This window comes from Bicyclus anynana, chromosome 20 (genome assembly GCF_947172395.1).
Source record: "Bicyclus anynana chromosome 20, ilBicAnyn1.1, whole genome shotgun sequence".
Taxonomy (NCBI): Eukaryota; Metazoa; Arthropoda; class Insecta; order Lepidoptera; family Nymphalidae; genus Bicyclus; species Bicyclus anynana.
In genome coordinates, this window is record NC_069102.1 from 12594953 (window position 1) to 12614768 (window position 19816).

At 36.9% G+C, this 19816-nt stretch overlaps 1 protein-coding gene across 1 annotated transcript in view; it reads right to left on the reverse strand.

Annotated features, from left to right (window-relative positions):
* LOC112047664 (sodium/potassium/calcium exchanger Nckx30C) overlaps positions 1-16670 on the reverse strand; it is a 98527-nt gene extending 81857 nt beyond the window's left edge. Inside the window, exons 1-2 of the mRNA XM_052887778.1 lie at positions 15929-16670; positions 3468-3491 (exon numbers count right to left, since the gene is read on the reverse strand). Of these exons, the coding sequence (XP_052743738.1) occupies positions 3468-3491; positions 15929-16636 (732 nt within the window). The 5' untranslated portion in view covers positions 16637-16670. The remainder of the gene's footprint in view (positions 1-3467; positions 3492-15928) is intronic.
* Between the last annotated feature and the right edge of the window lie 3146 nt (positions 16671-19816).

Here is a 19816-nt window from a genome sequence, read left to right on the forward strand (position 1 = left end):
CTATTCTCAATAAAATATCTATGTATAAGTAATAATTTTGTCGGCAGATCGGCCGTGTCGGTGTGGCGTTCGTCTAAGCACTTCACGGTAATACTTGGAGTTGCAAGTCATCCCTTTACTCCTGGAGCATGATTAATTTTCCTTCGAATTTTCCACCCAAGATTAATTTGGAGCCCGTCGTCCTTCGCGAGGCTTCTATGATTGATATTTTGTTATTTAATTCCTAATTTCCAAATTCTGGGGCCTAGTAGCTCGTTTGGCGTAATTTTTGAAATCCAGGGTCAGTAAAAAAAAAATAATAAGGTGAAAAACTGGACAAGTGCGAATTCAGACTAACCGTTCCATTCAAATAATAGGCTAGTTAACACTTTTTTAAAAGGGTATTAAAAAGTTCATTATCGTTCTAGTAGATTGAAAATAATTTATCATATTTTTTGAGACATGAATACATAATCATTTCAATTTTTATATATGTGTTTAGACAATACGACAATTGTTATTAAAGTTTATAAGAAATCCTTAACTTATATTAATTCTTTTCTTTTTTTTAAAAAGATTATTTGTCATATCTTTTAAATATGACCAATATTCCCATTCCCCTCCAACTCGGGAGCGACTGTATTAGGAGTGGGTACCACAATAGACCAATGGGACGAGGATCGAACCACCACCCCTCGGTGATGAGTCCGTTCGCTCTTACCGTTGAGCTATTGAGGCTTACTAATTAATATCGATATATTTCGGACGCTTATTCCATGCGAAATTAATATTGTTTATATTAAATTTCTATCTTTTATGAGGCGCTATGGCTAGCACTTAGAGAACAACACATTGGTACGAAATATATAAATATTATAAGAACAATATATTTATCAAGTAAAGCCATAGTAAAACTAGAAAAGAAAGGTAGAGCATTCAATGTGGAACGAGGAGTAAAACAAGGAGACCCAATCTCTCCGAACCTCTTCACTGCTCTATTAGAACATATATTTCGAAAACTAAATTGGCCTGGCATGGGGATAAACATTAACGGAGAATTTTTGAACCATCTTCGATTCGCTGACGATATTGTTATTTTAGCAGAAAACCACGAGAATCTGATATATATGTTAGAAACCTTAAACCTATTTAGTAGTGAGTGTGGTTTGGAAATGAACCCTGCAAAAACATGCGTAATGACAAATGGAGACCAAAAAACTATCCTAATAAAAGGTATCAACATAAAATACGTAGATGAATATGTTTATTTAGGGCAAAACATGACGTTCAAAGGACATTATGTTGAAGAAATACAAAGGAGAATCAAAAAAGCTTGGTCTTCTTATTGGTCCATGAAACATATTTTTAAATCAAAAATGGACATAAAACTTAAAAAGAAAGTAATGGATTCGGTAGTGACACCTACGTTACTCTATGGCTGTCAAACCTGGCCGATCACTAGGGAAATAATCAATAAAATACAAGTAACCCAAAGAACAATGGAAAGGAGCATGCTAGGCCTAAAGCTGAAAGATAAAATTAAAAACAAATGTATTCGACGTAAGACAAAAATAATTGACGCGGCAAAACTAGCATGTCTCCTTAAATGGCGTTGGGCAGGCCATATCGCAAGAGTTACGGATGGACGATGGACGGAAAAGCTGCTTCACTGGTACCCACGCGATAAGTGCCGACCGAGAGGCAGACCGCGGCGCCGCTGGCGCGACGACCTCACTGACACGGCGGGTATAAATTGGACTAGACTTGCGAGAGATAAAGTTGAATGGAAAGGGATGGAGGAGGCCTATACCCAAAACTGGGTGCTCCAATAACAACATAAAAACACTGACATACTTATAATCGTAAATTATTAAATTGACATCATAATATAATATAGACAAAGAAAATAGAATAAAATACGAGTATTACCAAATTGACGTTAATAATAATAATTTGATTTTATATTGACATTTGTTTATTGCATATTGACATATTTGTATCATTTGTATTGTAATTTGTATTGTAATTTGTATTATTATGTATTTGTAATTTGTATTTTTGTAATTTGGTTATTGGAATAAAGGCTATTATTATTATTATTATTATTATATTAAATTTTATATGAGTCAACTACCCTACGATACTCCAAATGACACAGATAACTTAGTTGAAAATTTGAGCGGCCGTTTCTTGCATAAAGATCCTGTTTATTTTGTGATTTAATTAAAATATCCTATAGATCTTGATTCCATTGACTGTCGAAATATACTACTCACCTGTACTGCTCAGAAATGACGGCATAGTGCTCAGAGTTATTTTCTGATATAATAACAGCCTTCTAAGGTTCAAAGGTAAATTCATGTTGGTTCATTTCACATGTATTTTTTGTTCAAGGGCTTGTAGTCTATACACAAACGGTCATATTTCTGTGTTTTACGTTAAATTAGAAGTTCAATCACCGGTTTAAGGGACTATTGGTAGTTCTTACAACTCCAAAAGTACACCAATCAAAACCGTTTTCCAAAAGTAGAAAGACTAAAGTTCAAAAATGCTACGAAATGTTGCGTGCCTCTGCAGTTTTTAATGCTGAATATTGATTACGAACGAAAATTGGTAGCGAGCCAGAGGCAATTACTTTTATTTACGGGCGTAAGTTCAGGGCTCGGGTTATTTGAGCTTTTATTTATTATTTTAATTTTGTCAAGTTCAGCGATTCGTCCAATCTACGTTCTTTTTTTTTGTTTTTTTTAATTTTTTTTTAACTGACCAATTTTTCCTTTACCCTCCCACTAGTAAAGTTTAAGGAATACTTTGTCAGTCAATAGTGCAGCGGACGGGGATCGAATTCTAGACCTTTTGGTTTTGATTCCGTCCCATTTGCCGTGGAGCTAGTAAGGCTTATTATGTTGCTAACGTAGATTTTAGATTTAGTAAAGTAAAGTATTTACTTATATGTCTGGTAGAGGAAAATGAATTTTAAAATTATCTATAATTAAGTATATATTGTACTGATAATACTGTACAAATAATCTCAATAAGTATAATAAGTATTGTAATAAGGCAATAAAAAGAGAATAAGATAAAATTAATTACCTCGTTCTCAAATTTTAAGCATTTTAATTTTTTGTGAGGAATGAATTTCTGTAAGAGGAAAGTGATTATTAATGTGTTTTTTTATAAATACAAATATTATAAATCTTGTGAAGCGATACGTACGCGTCGTGTATTTGTGTAGCTACGAATTTTCAAAATAAAAAAAAATTGTTATTAATAAAAAAATAATACCAATATATACCATTATTGGTAATAAAAATTCCAAATCTACGGTGTGACAGGCGGTCATATACCACGTTTCGTGTACAAGTAAATAAGAGTATTCAATCGCAAAGAAGCGTTAGAAAAGAAAGCGAAAGATTAGATAAGATAAGATAGATAAAAAGATAAGAAAAAAGTGAGAAAAATAAAGATGCTAATAGTAACTCACTCACCAAAGTTTGGGCGGCGGTCTGGTGCTGTAAAAACAGGCTCAAGTCAGTTTAGCCAATCAAGAAGTCGGGAAAAGTGGACGTAGCCAGGGAGAAGGGGGAAGGTGGGTCGGAATACCCCACATAATAACAACAGAAGAGCCGAAAGCAGTGCTCAGTAGAAGTAGAAGTAATAGAGAAGTACATATAAAAAATATTATATTGTGTTTCCATACCATGTTCCATCTTAGACTATTAACTGCCCTTTCTTTGAGTGCATAGTGTTGTATTTTAAATTAATAAACGTCATGTCAGAGTTAAAATAATTAGAATAAAACAACAATGACATCTTTATATTATCTATCATATATACTGGGTCATTTATATAAATATTTAACATTGATTTTATTCGTATGGATATAGCCTTACAACAAAAATATATGAAGTTACAACCCAAGCATAAAAATGAAATACTTAGATCAAGTTTATGTACAAAAGATTAATTATGTATTTTGGAATTTCTCGACAAAAGCAGGATTTTTATAATATACTTTTGACAGAAATCCGTTAAACCCACCCGATACAAAACATAAAATAAATTCCCTCAACCCACCCTGGAATAAATCACTGGCTACGTCCGTATCGTAAAATTAAAAGTTACAAAGTAAGGGGAAAATGTTTAATTGAAAAATAATAAAGAATCGAGTAGGTTACGCTTTGTGTTGGAAAGTTTTTTAATAATGTTGTGTAGTGTACATTTGTGTTACGAGTAATATTTTTCGTTTTTTATAAGTGTTTGTAGCTCCGAATCTACCGAACCGATTTTAATAATTTTTACTTCAAAAGAAAGCTACATTATCAGCTAAAAACAAAGGCTATATTTTATGCCTGTACTTCCACGGGAACGGGAACTGCGCGGGTGAAACCGCGGGGCGTCTGCTATTTTTTATGTGAATGGAAAACATTAATTAACAATTTATTGGTTTTTATGGCCCTGCTTATAACCCAATTGATAAAATATAATAGGCATTTCAACATAACGAGATAAGTGTTTTTATGTTATAACTAATTAACGCTTAACTATGATTGCTAACTAGGCTATTAGCTTACTAGGTTGCCGGAAATGACAGTCATTCAACTTATTTAGTTTTTTTATGGCTTTTCAATAGAAGATATCATGAACAATTTTTTTGTTAAACGCACTACTGTCAAATGGACGGATGAAAGTTCTCTTAAGTTGGTCTGGCTGGTGGGAAGCTTTGGCCGTGGCTAGTTACCACCCTACCGACCAAGACGTATCGCTATGCGATTTAGCGTTCCGGTACGATGTCGAGTAGAAACCGAAAGCCTCCTAAAAAGTTAGCCCGCTTCCATCTTAGATTGCATCATCACTTACTTGGTAAGTGATGATGCAATCTAAGTAGCATACCATGAAGTGAGATTGTAATCAAGGGTCAACCTGTAAAGAATAAAAAAGGCACTATAGGTACATGAAAATTTTACAAAATGGGAAATTCATGTTAATTCAAGTTCATAGCGGGTCTTTAAGGTAGGCGGTAATTTCGCATCTATGAAGTACAAACTGGGAATCGAACCCATATACCCCCGATCGCTTTATTATTTTAAGCAATGCATGTGCTTACGCAACTGCACCAATGAAAAAAAATTACACAATTTATGAATTTCATTATACGGGTCAAGTACAGTACTGCACTAATGACTGTACATTTTATAGTATAAGTGGCTAGAAGAGTACCTCTTTGGGTAAGAGCCGTAATAATAATTACTAGCGATTCCTCGCGACTGTGTTCGTATTTTTTAATATCGAATATATTATCGACTAGCTGACACCGCGCGGTTTCACCCGCGTGGTTCCCGTTCCCGTAGGAATATGGGGATAATATATACCCTATAGCCTTCCTCAATAAATGGGCTATCTAACACTGAAAGAAATTTTCAAATCGGACCAGTAGTTCCTGAGATTAGCGCGTTAAATTAAACAAACAAATTCTTCAGTTTTATAATATTCCCTCCACCTTCCCTTGCACAACAAGGCGTTCGATACAATCATTCCCTCGCCGGGAGACATGTCCAAAAAACTGAAGAATGCGACTGTGTACTAATGTCGAGAGACGTTGTTTTATGTCGAGTTCTTGGAGTATAGAGACTAGGCCACGCGGAAGGTCACCCATGCGATGGACCGACCAGATTAAATCTGCTGTAGGCGGTCCCTTGCATGAATGTACGCGACTCACTACACAAAGGGAGAAGTGGCGAATGCTCGTGAGGCGTATTACATCTGCCTCCAACACGTCCTAAAGACCACGACCGCTCTGTCAAGAGCGCAGCGACAAAGAAGAATAATATTAGTATAGATATCGAAAACACTATTACAATTACTGGAACCGGAACTTAACAATTATTTTTTTTTAATTGCAACTTACTTTAAAACATAAACATACATTCGAAACTAAAAAGAGAAAAATAACATTATAATATTTTCTACGCACTGATCACTTTGAAGGAGGTGCCGGTAATCTTTTTATTATCATAGAGATTTTTTGTGTTTTTTTTTCAGTAACGTAAAGTCAACACCACACCGACTTAAGATTAAAAAAAATCGGATCACTCAGTAATAAGTTACGCGTGATCATACATAAAAATAAACATGTCGATATATTTTTATGTATGATTGATAGCCTTCACTCCGTTTTTCGTCTGTTGAAAAGTAACCGAACTTTACTAAATCTTGTATAAAATATTTTCAGATCTTGGATGAGGCTGATGGATTTTGATATAATTTAAAATTTTGTGCTTGAACATAAATGAACTCAATGAATAAATGATTTGTTTTATCGCTTCTTGAAATTATAACAGAAGGCTTTTCAGAAACCGGGAAAGAATATTTTATTTTTGTTATGAAAATAAATATTTGTTTCATTAAATATTATTTCTATCTCGTACTATCTCCTCAAAATTTTTTTTTACTACTCGCTTTTTCATATACTCACATGTACACAATGGTCTTTCTGACTAATTGGAGGGGAATGAGAACATTGCTTATTCATCTATACTAATATTATAAAGCTGAAGAGTTTGTTTGTTTGTTTGATTGAACGCGCTAATCTCAGGAACGATTGGTCCGATTTGAAAAATTCTTTCAGTGTTCTTCGATAGCCTATTTATCGAGGAAGGCTATAGGCTATATATTATCTCCATATTCTTACGGGGACGGGAACCACGCGGGTGAAACCGCGCTGCGTCAGCTATATACTAGCTATCCATAAAAGATTTGGCAAATAATTTATTTTAAAACATAAAAGAAAATGAGGAAAGAAAATCAATTTTACACACAGATAAAAAGTAAGACAATAAAATTAATTTCGAGCAAGCCAAGTTAAGCCAACTCTTATAAATTAAAAATTCCACAGTTCGAATTGAAAGCTTTGGTATAATAAAATTTATTCCTATGCATTCATTATATTCAGAGTTTCCCTTTGTTAGAGCTATCTCTTAGAGCCACTTCGTTAGACCACAATGCAGACAATAAAGAGGTTTTTTAAGGCTATTGTATTATATTATTCTATTTCCAGTATTATTTTGTTTCTTGAGGATGATTGAACACTGACCCCAGGATGACAAATGCATTAGTCGCAAATAATAAATCTCTAGACTCTAGGTGGCCCGAGATGCTAAATTTGCAGGTAATAAAGCGTCATGGGGACTGATTACATTTGGTAGATTGAGTGAGAGGAAGAATAAATGGTTATTTACTTTTTTTCGCTTTTAGCGGTGGAAAAAAAACTACAACACTAAACTTTAAAAGCAATTTGAATTTTTGATTGAATCGATCCTGCCCCTAACAGCTGATGTCAACTTCGCATCTCGCAACTTCAGTCCCGTCGTGACCACGATCCATGCAACTGGGTCGAAATATCGACATTAAAAATCTCGTCGTTTTATCGTGATGTGTACCCGTTTAAGTAATATTCATAATGAACAACCACGAAATAAGTTTAAAATCATTAGTTTATTCAGTACTTGTTAAACCTGCAGCATTATGGAACCGGCTCTTAAAACACGCCCTCTCTGGGTAGATCGATACACCGTAGCAAGGAGTCCTCCACAAGACATTGTCCCTAATGTTTATGCGATCCTGGCACGGCTCCAGACTGCAGTACTATCTCCCTACCTTTTTAATAATGCTACGGCATTTCGCAGAATCGTGATATACAGTAAACTTTTTTTTAAACACTGAGAAAAAAGTCCTGGTGCGCCATACTTAAAATACGTAGCAAATCAGACACTATTACGCTTAAAGCGTTGCATACAAACTCCTTGTGTAACATGGTGTTCCTATGAAAGGCACAGTAAGCTTTATCATTACTAAGTATATGGCATCTATTGTACGTATGCTGCTCCTAAGTAACTCATTTAAGTAGTTTATTTTTCTCAGTGAAGCATATAAGTAGGCTATAGTTACTTATTAGGTAACTTGTTCGCCTCGTTTGTCCAGAGGTTCGCATATGTGGCACAATCACCAGGTCCTGAATTCGAGCTGTGAAATATTGAGCTATTAGCGGAGGCCCGAGGCCCTTTTTACAAATCCCTCGGGAACCATTGATTTTTTCGGGATAAAAGTGTCCTATGTGTTAATTCAGATTATAATCTATCTCTACTTCAAATTACAGGTGATTCGGTTCAGTAGGTGGGGTGTGAAATAGTAACAAACATTTATACCATCAAAATCATCAGGTTTTTTCGCAAATTACTAAATAAGTACTAATAATAGACGTACAGTTTGTGGTATTGTAGGGGGTGATCTCTAGATCTACTGAACCGATTACGAAAATTCTTATACCACTATATAGCCACGTTTTTTGCAAATGTCATAGGCTTTATTTTATACCCCTATTCCTACGGGAACGGGAACTATACGGATGAAACCGTGGGGCGTAGGCTAGTCACAAATTAGTAAAATTTAGTAAGATCGGTTTTCGGCAGTTATTTCTCGGTAAACGATATTGTTTATTTGTACGTATAAAAATCCACTATAAAGCCACGTTATTTGTGAATGTCATAGGCTTTATTTTATACCCGTATTCTTACGGAAACGGAAACTATACGGGTAAAACCCTGGGGCGTAGGCTAATCACAAATAAGTAATTTTTTGCAAGATCGGTTTTCTTTCTTCTTTCTTGCTACTTTTTAGTCAACAATATTGTTTTTTTGTACGTATAAAAATGCAATTAGACAATTTAGACATGTTGGAACACTCATAGCGCAGGCCAAGTGAGCTGCCGCGGAGGCTACGACCTTGTTTCAGGCTGTCCTATTTACAGCCGGTGCTTATAATGAGTGCTTTAGATTCGCTAAGTGGTTCGCGATGTTGAATACGCTTTAAATGTCAATTGTGTGACGTAAACTTGGCTGTTAAGCCGGATTTACATTGAATTACATTTGTACTATGGTAGGAGAGCTCATGATGTTAGACGTGCAGTTACTCAAGCGCCACGGGGATGCAGTCGGTAGAATAGATTATAGGAAGAATATTTTTTATATACTCGTCCTATTCTCACTTTCAATGGTATCTTATTTTTATACTGGGGAACTACTGGGCTATAAATACAATTTTTATTAAGTACTTAAGTTTGTCAAAATTGACAGGGATACTATTAGGGATTATTTGAGGTATTATTTCCTTCAGAATAACAAAAAACCCGGTGACTATTACTACCGCGCTCGTAGCTCAAGGACAGAAATCATCACCATTATCATTAAAAACCCATGTTCGGCTCACTGTTGAGCACGAGTCTCCTGTCAGAAATTAGAGGGATTAGGCCAATAGTCCACCAAGCTGGCCCAATGCGGATTGCCAGACTTCACTCACGTAGAGAATTGAGAAAATTTTCAGACAAAAATCTGACAATTTTCTGAAAAATTTGCTGAAAATCAGCGCCTTGTATTATACTTGTACGTAGTGCACGGCATATGCTGAGCTGTACACCCTTTCTTTTTAAGGGTTACAGACAGACATGCTGTCATAAGGATAGGGTACTGATTGTAACTTTTAGATTTCAATAAATTTATTTTCTTCCTTTCTTTCTTCTTTCAGATATGCAGGTATGCGATGAAATACAAGGGTTTTATTTTGCAACTTGGTAACCTTTACGTTCTCTATTTTTTACTTGGTAAAGGTATGCAATAGCAATAAGAGCCTTGTGTATCTGACGCAATTGATTAAATACAAACTTTGCAACGAGAGAAGTCTTAAAATGCTGATGAATGGTAATGAAAGAATGGCTTGTATATATTTTTTTATCACTAACATTTAGATTACAAAGTTTATAACATTGATGTCGACTTCCGGCGGATTTCCTTAATTTATTACGTATTCTTTTTTTTTGTTATTCACAGCCTTTGACTACAATCTCACCTGATGGTAAGTGATGATGTAGTCTTAGAAGGAAGCGGGCTAACTTGTTAGGAGGAGGATGAAAATCCACACCCCTTTCGGTTTCTACACGGCATCGTACCGGAACGCTAAATCGCTTGGCGGTATATCTTTGTCGGTAGGATGGTAACTAGCCAGGCCTGGATCAATTAAGAAAATCTCAATCTGCCCAGCCGGGGATCATACCCAAGACCTCCGTTTTGTAAATCCACCGCGCATACCACTGCGCCATGGAGGTTGTCAAAATATTCACCAGTGGAAAGCTACATTATTGGTGAGTAACATAAATATGATTTGATTGATTAGTACCGAAAGAATGACTTTTCGTAAATCATTTTGCCACAGGCGATTGACATTTAGGTTACAAAATTCATGATGACAGGCCCGTATATGAGAGAACTCTTTTGTCTTTGTCCACAAAGCTTGCCGACAACTCCTCTGGTTGTGTCGAAAGCCCTCAGCGAGTCGCTCGGCCTTCGGTACGTGCTCAAAACGAATTGATATCACTTTTTGTACAATTTAATTGAAGAGTTCTCGTAAATATCCCCACGCTCGCGATCCGCGCAAATTCGTTAACGTAATTTTGTTTTTTTTTTCTTTTATATTTCATTTTAAGTGAGCAAATTGCTTGCTAATTTTGGAGTTGATGGTGAAATGTGACGTTTTTCCCAATTTATCTAAATAAATATACATTTTTTATTCTTTAGATGTAAACTACGATCTCATCTGATGGTTAGTGATGATGCCATCTTAAATGGAAGCGGGCTAACTTTTTATGACGATGAAAATCCACACCGGTTTGGTTTCTGCCGGACATCGTACTGGAACGCTTAAATCGCTTGGCGGTACGTCTCTGCCGGTAGGGTAGTAACTATAGCCACAGCGAAACCTCAGCCATACCTGGACTAATTAAGAAAATTTCAAGCAGCCTAGCCGGGGATCAAACCTAGGACCTCTTGTAAATCCACCGCGCATACCACTGCGCCACGGAGGACGTAAAATATATTAATAATGATTGGAATAATCATTATTTATATACTAATATATCTTAGCATGGAATGCTAAGATATTCGTCTCTCCCTGTGGTTTGGACCTTCCAAAATCCACCATAACTACCTTATGCAGCCCCTCAGTCATTACATAAAGTAGAGTATGAATCGCCACATAACATGGTTGGTAACTCTCGTGTCTCAATTAAAAGTAAAACACCTATTATGCAACAGTTTTTATACAACATTAATTCCGTAAATGTTTACTTTTTTGTGTTTCCCGGGTCAAGAGAGCGAGAGAAATGCGTCCACGTTGCATCCAATTCATAGTATAAAACATTTTTAACATTTTATTCATTCTTGGCACACAAAATGAAAACTTGGGATCTCTGAACATAAATCGCAAAGAATAGTTTTGCTTAGACGTTTCATTTCAGATGAAAATGGGGCATCTGAAATAAAATGCAGTGGCTTTTTATAGACGTAAAGACGCCATTTTTCCTGTTATAACCTTGAACGCTACTGTTTCGTGGTAATATTTGGATTGTACTCTATAAGATGAAGTTTATTGTAAACTCCCTAGTCTTTTAAATAATAGTAATTCAGTCGACAGAGAAAGAGTTTTTAAAGCTCAGAAAAGATGCATCAGAGCAATCAGGAATCTTCATTGGACAGAAGCCCCATTTTCAAGAGTTACAAATCCTGACATTTCCTTCTCTGTATATTTTTGAAACAGCAGTATTTGTACATGCTAACGTATCACTTTTCAAAAACTTGAATAATAAAAGACGTCGACTAAGGTTGTGTGGACAAGCTGCAAAATCAGCACAGTTTCGGAAAAGTGTATTTTGCCAATCAATAAAAATTTACAATTGGCAAGTTTTAAGAAACAATTAAAGATTTTTTTTAATAAACAAAGCATACTACTCCATCATAGAGTACCTTGATAAATAAACCAATTTAAATTGATTTCAAGATTATATAAATACTATACAAATACACCATATTATTGACTAATTACCATATTATTGACTAATCTCAGGAACTATTGGTCCGATTTGAAAAATTCTTTCAGTGTTAGATAGCCCATTTATCGAGGAAGGCTATAGGCTATATTTTATGCCCGTATTCCTATGGGAATGGGAACCACGAGGGTGAAACCGCGCGACCTCAGCTAGTTTAAATTATAATAATAAAAATATTCCGGTTAGGTAAGCATTACGTAACTCCGCTACGAAGCGTAGCCGACCGTAGGCAATATACGTAGCGCTTCGTAGCCAGTTCGTAGCGAACAACCGCTGCCTATTCAAATATTCTGCATTGTATGAATATTTTGTTTTTGTTCGAACTACTGTGAACGTAGTCGATGAAGCCTTTGGTATAGTGATGTGCTTGTTTTTCAACTGACTACATCTTTATATTTGTTTTTATAGTCCGGGGAAAAAATATATCAATTCGATGCTCCAGTTATAGGCTGTGTAACAAAAACCCTGTCAGACCTGAATGGAGCATAATTATCTTTATACTAGCGGAGTGCCCACGACTTTTATCATTCATCATTAACAGCCGATGGACGTCCACAGATTCGTAATAATTTGAATTATCATATGTATAGGTAGGGGGTAGGGGTAGAGTAGGGGTAGAGTAGGGGTAGGGTAGGGGTAGGGTAGAGATAGGGTAGGGGTAGGGTAGGGGTAGGATAGACGTAGGGTAGGTATAGGGTTTGAGTAGGGTAGGTAAAGGTATGGAAGAAGTACACAAAAGTCAAAGCGAAGCTTGACCGGGTCCGCTAGTTATTAATACAACCATTGTAACCAATGGGTCTGATGAGATTTTTGGTACGTACTGTATATTTATTAATAGCATAATGTTCATAATTTTTTTAACATAAAAATGGAACCGACTTCAAAGACATATTATCAGTTTTTTTGATTTTAACACAAAATTATTAATCCGATTTTCGAGAAAATTAAATGGGACCAAGTATACTCTCTCAAAAAAAAAATTTAATTTGAATTTTTAAAATTGGTTATTAAATGATGAAGTTATGAGGTAACAAATACTAATAAAATTTTTTTTAACAAAAAATTGAATCGACTTCAAAATCACAAAAATAAACTAAAAAGCTAAAAATAGCATCGTATGTGCTACCTCCTGATCACTTTGAAGGCGGTGCCAAGCCATTGAAGTATAAATTAAAGTCGTTTCTGAAAGAACCACGGGAAATAACTGTCTATAAATCCTAAAAGTTTATGATCTAATCGGCTTTAGTTAATGCATCACTGTGTGTCGGAAATTTCGTTATTTTAATTTTAACACAAAATTACTGAACCGATTTTCATGAAAATTAAATGGGACAAATCTGGAAGAAATACTCTTTCAATCAAAATAGGATTTTTTTAAATTGGTTAAATAATGACGAAGTTACATGACGAACAATAATAAAAAAAAAAACCATACACGTCTCATTGAGAACCTCCTCCTTTTTTGAAGTAAGTTGAAAATTGCACATCGGTTTAAAGATATTTATTTTCCAACTAGCTGACGCCACGCGGTTTTACCTGCGTGGTTCCCGTTTTTGTAGGAATTCTGGAAAATACATAGCCTTTCTTGATAATGGGGCTATGTAACACTGAAAGAATTTTTTGACGGCCTCCGTGGTGCGTGTATGTGCGATGGATTTACAAAACGGAGGTCCTGGGTTCGATTTCCGGCTGGGCAGATTGAGATTTTCTTAATTTGTCCAGGTCTGGCTGGTGGGAGGCTTCGGCCGTGGCTAGTTACCACTGTACCGGGAAAGACGTACCGCCAAGCGATTTAGCGTTCCGGTATGTCGTGTAGAAATCGAAAGGTGCATCTTCATCCTACACCTACCAAGTTGCATCATCACTTACCACCAGGTGAGATTGTAGTCAAGGGCTAACTTGTAAACGGAGGTCCGACCACGGAAGTCGTCTAAAGTTAAGATTGGTTAGACCTTGGATTAACAAAAAAGCTACTATACCTGACAAATTCATGGTAGTATCCTAGAAAAGTCGACAGTAAGACCTAGTAGATGCCGCACGGTTTCATCCGTGTGGTTCCCGTTCCCGTAGGAATGAAGGGATAAAATATGGCCAATAGCCTTCCTCGATAAATGGGCTATCTAACACTGAAAGAATTTTTCAAATTGGACCAGTAGTTCCTGAGATTAGCGCACTCAACCAAACAAACAAAAAAACTCTTCAGCTTCATAATAATTCATTAGTATAGATTAAACAGTGAGATTCTAATGTGAAATTATCAAGTCGTTCAAAAGATGCTGAATTTAAATTATTATATTATTTAATTTTGCTTTTAAAAATCCTTTTTCTAGTAAGTCTTACGGGCGTATTGACATTTATTTTTTATAATTGACCTACCACAGAATAAAGAATGATCCAGAATGAGTCTTTACAAGCAGCGTGGTGAAGCTGGTGAAACCCACAAAAAACCCTCCTTGACATTCGCATATACAAACTGTTTTTCATAATTTGTATTTCAAAATTCAACGAAATTTACAACAAAATTATTAAAATAATCAATAACTACTCGTACCAATAAAAAATACTCTATCTTGTTTTTTTTAGTTTTTGTGAACAGTTTTTAATAAAATATTTAAAACATAACACGTCATTTTTCTTGAATAATATTGAAAATTACTGATGCGACGCTTCGTATCGTACTGACTCGAGAATCTAGTTTCTGAATTTTGTATTTGAAACGGCTACGACACCGTCGTGTTCCGTGCGCTCTATCTGCCTGTTATTCTTTAATCTGTGTTAATTACTTTTCGTTTCTTACTTACGTATTTTTTATGTATACGGGAAATACCCGTAGACATAAAAAATACGTTGACATAATCAACGTATAAATACGCAAAGATAATAAATGAACCGCAACGCAATTCATATCTAATCTGTGTTTCAAATTATCAACGCCCTAACTGACCAAAAAAATTCAACCATAAAAGTGTTTTTCCAATTGCGAATTTTAAAACAGGAAGAATTGAATTTTACTGCGTACGAACCTTCTTTCTTTGGAAGTCTTTGGAAAGCCCAAAAACGGCCAGAACGCAGAGTTCTAAAGCCAATGAAAAAAAAAAGTCCTTGAACTCATAAATTGCAGCTCAATATATTTTAATTGATAAGTAATTAATTAGCTCCAAATAAATTTTTGATAAGCGGTTATGATATTAGATACTTAATTGATAAATATGAAGTAATAACAAGGCCTAACTTCTATTAGTTCACGATATTACTACAATTACTCCATGGTGAGCCTACGCTAGAGTTACGTAAGCAACGCAGGGCCCGCCTCTAGTCGCCATAACAACGTGCCTCAAACAGCCCATCATAAACACCGCTTTATAAACATGACCTATCCATTTAGCTCAGAAATACTAGAAATCAAAGCCGTGAAAACACCAACTGTATAAAAATATCGCATTAAAAAAACATTTCGAAATTCAAATACGACAATTAAAATATTTAAAAGTAAGTATGTTCTAAATTCAATTTCTAAAAATATTGTGCCTTAATCATTTAGTGCGAAACAAGTAATGAAAAATAAAATAAATGTCTATGGTAAAATTATAACATTTATGTACTTGATGCGTTTGAATAAATTAGTGATGCGAAAATGATAATTTCGTGTGAAATACGATAATCATACGATGACTGTTTTAAGTGTAAGTTCTAATTTCTTAAGTTGATAAACTAATTTCCAGAATCATTCTCTAACTATAATAATCTAAACGCAAGATTATATTTCAGAAACTTGAACTACTTTTAGAAGCTACGACTGGTTTAGTTGTATTGTAATTAGTCGTAATGTTGCAAAAGCAGCTCAAGCTATTGAAATTCGGAGATGCGTCAGTCTAACCAATTCCTAATCACGACATGGATTTGGAACTTATAGAAAAAGCGTGCCAATGGGTGTTTTAATTGAATAAAATTAGTTCGAGTGCGTTCATGTAAACCAAATCCAGGTCTCCGTGCATGCAGGTGTGCGGGCGAGCTTACCGTGGGCATCAGCTGGTCCGTGCTCCTAACGCGGGTCACCTTGTTTTTGTATATCAGCTTCTTCAGCGCGCGCTCCACGGGCTGGTTCCATCGCATGAACATCACATACGCGCCGTACAGTGAGAACAGCACCAGAGCTTCCTGCCAGTATATCTCGCTGTCACGGAAACAGTATATGAGCACCAGCAGGCTGACGGAGTAGAAGGTGCAGTCGCGGAACAACGGCCACCACGTCAGCGACAGCGTAGTGCGCGAGAACAGCGCGCAAGCACCGATCACGAACAGGATGTTGAAGACAGCGGAGCCCACGATGGTGCCGATCCCCACGTCGTCGAACGACACGAAGACACCGATGATGGACGTGAACAGCTCTGGCGCGGAGCCGCCGGCGGCCATGAACGTAGCGCCGGCGACGTCGTCGCGTATGGCCAGCCGCTCGATGATGACGTCCAACGCTGGCACGAAGAACTCATCGCACACTATAGCGAGCGCGACGAACATGTAGCCCATGCCCACCACGTGCAGTAGAACGGCGCCCGATCGCCGCTGCTCATCCGTGAACAGGTCTACGGGGAACAGCGGCGTTTTCTCGTCCGCCTCGGGCTCTGGTGTGAGGTCAGTCGAGAAGTCCAGGTCGAGAAGGTCGGTCGCGTTGGGCTCGCCGGCCCGCGCCGCCGCCAGCAGCGCGAGCAGCAGCGCGCCACCCATCCCGCGCTCCCGGGGGCTGCGAGCGCACTGACGGACGGCACCGGACGCCGCGCCGCGAGCGATCCCTATCGACATTGCTATTCTTTTTTTACATTCCAACGACATTCTTGCCGATTCAAATCGTATTCGAAAATCGAACGCTCCTTTTTGTTTATGCTCCCTGAAATACAAAGCGTTCTTTCCGTAATTGCATCCTTTTACAAATCTTTATAAAACTCTGCAAATTGAACATTACAACATTATTCAACATACCTAGAAAGTTTGAACAAAAAAAGAAACTTATATTTGTATTGTTTACTTCGTATAAATATGTAGCTACCCGTTTGATATCAATCATACAAAAATAGCTCGTAAATTTAAAAGCGTCGTAATAGCGTCGTGAATTAATTAAGAGTTCGTAACAATGTGTTTACTTAACGTGAATAATAAATAACAATCGAGTATTTAATCGAGACATCGCAAGTCGGTGAAAGTATCGATAGTTGGACGCGACTAGCGCTGCCCCCCGCGCAGGCGTTCGATAGCGCCGCACTGCGCCGCGCCGTCGCTTCGAGCTGCGAATGAATAGACCTGCCCTAAAAACACTCTACTATACAGGCCCGTTGTGTGCAGTCTATTTTACTATAATGGCCCAAATTCTAATATTGAATCGTAGGAATCTTAAAATAACGACACATCTGCTTATATTAAAGAATCATCTGTAGGTATTATAGGTATAAATTAAAAAAAAACCCATCATAATAACTAAATAGTAGAAAGAACCATTACGTGCTTACTACTTATCGTAACCTTAAACTTATTACCTACTCATATTCATAGATTATGCTTACACGAACAAAATATGAACACAACATTAAAAATGTTGATCTAATAATAATAATTAAGAATGTATAATTAATAATTAATTTAAGAAACACTACAATTTATTATCTAACATTCAATTTATTTCTGAACCATACCATAGCCAAAATCTACGATCATTTTAAAAATAGAACCATTCTACAAAGTACACGTCACTATAACTCGATTGGCGCCCAACGTGGGACTTGTATGGGAAAGTAGCAGGGCGTAATACGAAACGTGATTGTAGAAATTTTCATTTATTCGAGTTTTCTAGGTCAGTTAATATCGAAATAGGACATCTTTGAAACGTCAATGCTTTTAACAACTTTGGAGATAAGACCAAAAACAATCTCGGAATGGTTTTTACCGCTACATAATGAGAAATAACTAATTTTATAATAGGCTATTAGACTAATTTTGGGAAATTTGTTTTTAATTATTCTTTAAAGCAAAATCTTCTGTTGATGTCTACTGAAATAAATAAAATTGAAGTGTCTGTTTGTAATTTTAAATTAACAGCTTAAGCTTAAGCATATAGCTTAAGAAAGTATGAAACATAAATAATAAATTTATTTTTAAAAATTTCGTCTGTATGTTTGTTCAGATTATTCTCTGAAACAGATGGACTTATTTTGATGAAAATTTCAGTGGCTGACAGCTGGTGTTACACGGAGTAACAATATTTTATCCCCTGTTCCCAGGGGATAAAATTATAATATAATATAACACGTATTTCGCTACACAGTACGTGTTATAATAAATAATTTACTTACTAAATAAAGGCAAATAAACCACGCAAGAGGGGTTATTTACAAATATCTATAAAAACCGGCCAAGTGCGTGTCGGGCCACGCGCAGTGTAGGGTTCCGTAGATTAAATGAGCACTTTAAACCGTATAAAATGCAAAAATACCGATAGCGAACCTATGGGATAGACGTGACATAGTTATTTGTTCAACAAGAGAGCAAAGTTAGTAAGTAAGTAGGATAGGGGTAGGGTAAGGGTAGGGGTAGGGCCTACCCCTATCCTAGCACTATGCAAGGGGTAGGGAAAGGGAAGATTACGGGTAGGGTAGGGTACTGGTAGGGTAGGGGTAGGATACAGTTAGGGAACGGGTAGGGTAGGAGTAGGGTAGAGGTAGGGGATCGATACTGAAGCCTATTTTCTATTTTTTGTCTGTCTGTCTGCCTTTTTTTTGACCGGGCATCACGTTGAAACTACAGAATGAATTCAAATGATACTTAAGACGATTTGAGACCATAATACGTAGAAGTATAATAGGATACTTTTTGTCGCGAAAACAAAATCAGAAATGGGTGAAGTAGGGGTAGAAAATTTTTCTACGTAAAATTAAAGATTTGTAAATCTAAAATGATAAGTGGACTATTTATTAGGTATAAGTTATAAAACTTGCAAAATAGGATGTGAAATGAAAGTTGACATCGATTTTTACGCGGACGAAGTCGCGGGCGTCCGCTAGTACCTTATAATATTAAAACATGTACATTATTTTAAAAGTACCAATGAAGACAAAAATTTATTATTTATGTTTATAAAATTGTGTAAGTTGTAGGATACAGAAAATCAATATCAGGTAAGTAGGGGGTCTACCCAATACTGTAACACATGGCAAGGGGTCTACGACTCAAAAAAGTTTGGGGAACTCTGGTCTACAATGTTGAGTCGTGTGTTTTGGAAGGTGTGCTCAGTGGAGTAGCTAAATTCACACTTTTTGCGGTGATTTAGTAGGCACGTAACATATCTATATAAAATCATTGGCTACAGTAGGTACTAAATCTTTGGTAGGAGCATTAGCTGATACACTTTCAACTTTTATAAAATGACTAGCGGACGCCCGCGACTTCGTCCGCGTAAATTTCGATGTCAACTTTTCTACTACCCCTACCCTACCCTACCCCTACCCTACCACTACCCCAACCCTACCCTACCCTACCCAACCCCTACATCTACCCTACCCCCACCCTACCCCTACCCTACCCCAAACCTACCCCTACCCTACCCCTACCTTACCTACACCCTACCCCCATCCTACCCCTACCCTCCCCGTACCCTATCCCTTCCCTACCCCTATCCCACCCGTACCCCTATCTCACGCCTATCCTACCCTTACCCTACCGCTTCCCTATCCTACCCGTACCTCTACCCTACCACTACCCTACCTCTACCCCTACCCTACCACTACCCTAAACCCGGCCCTAAACCTACCCTACCCCTACACTTCCCCTACGCTTCCCTACCCGTACCCTACCCTACCCTGTAACTTTTCTATCTTACTCCTACCCTTAGCAAAATCGGTCCAGTTCTTCGAGAGTGGT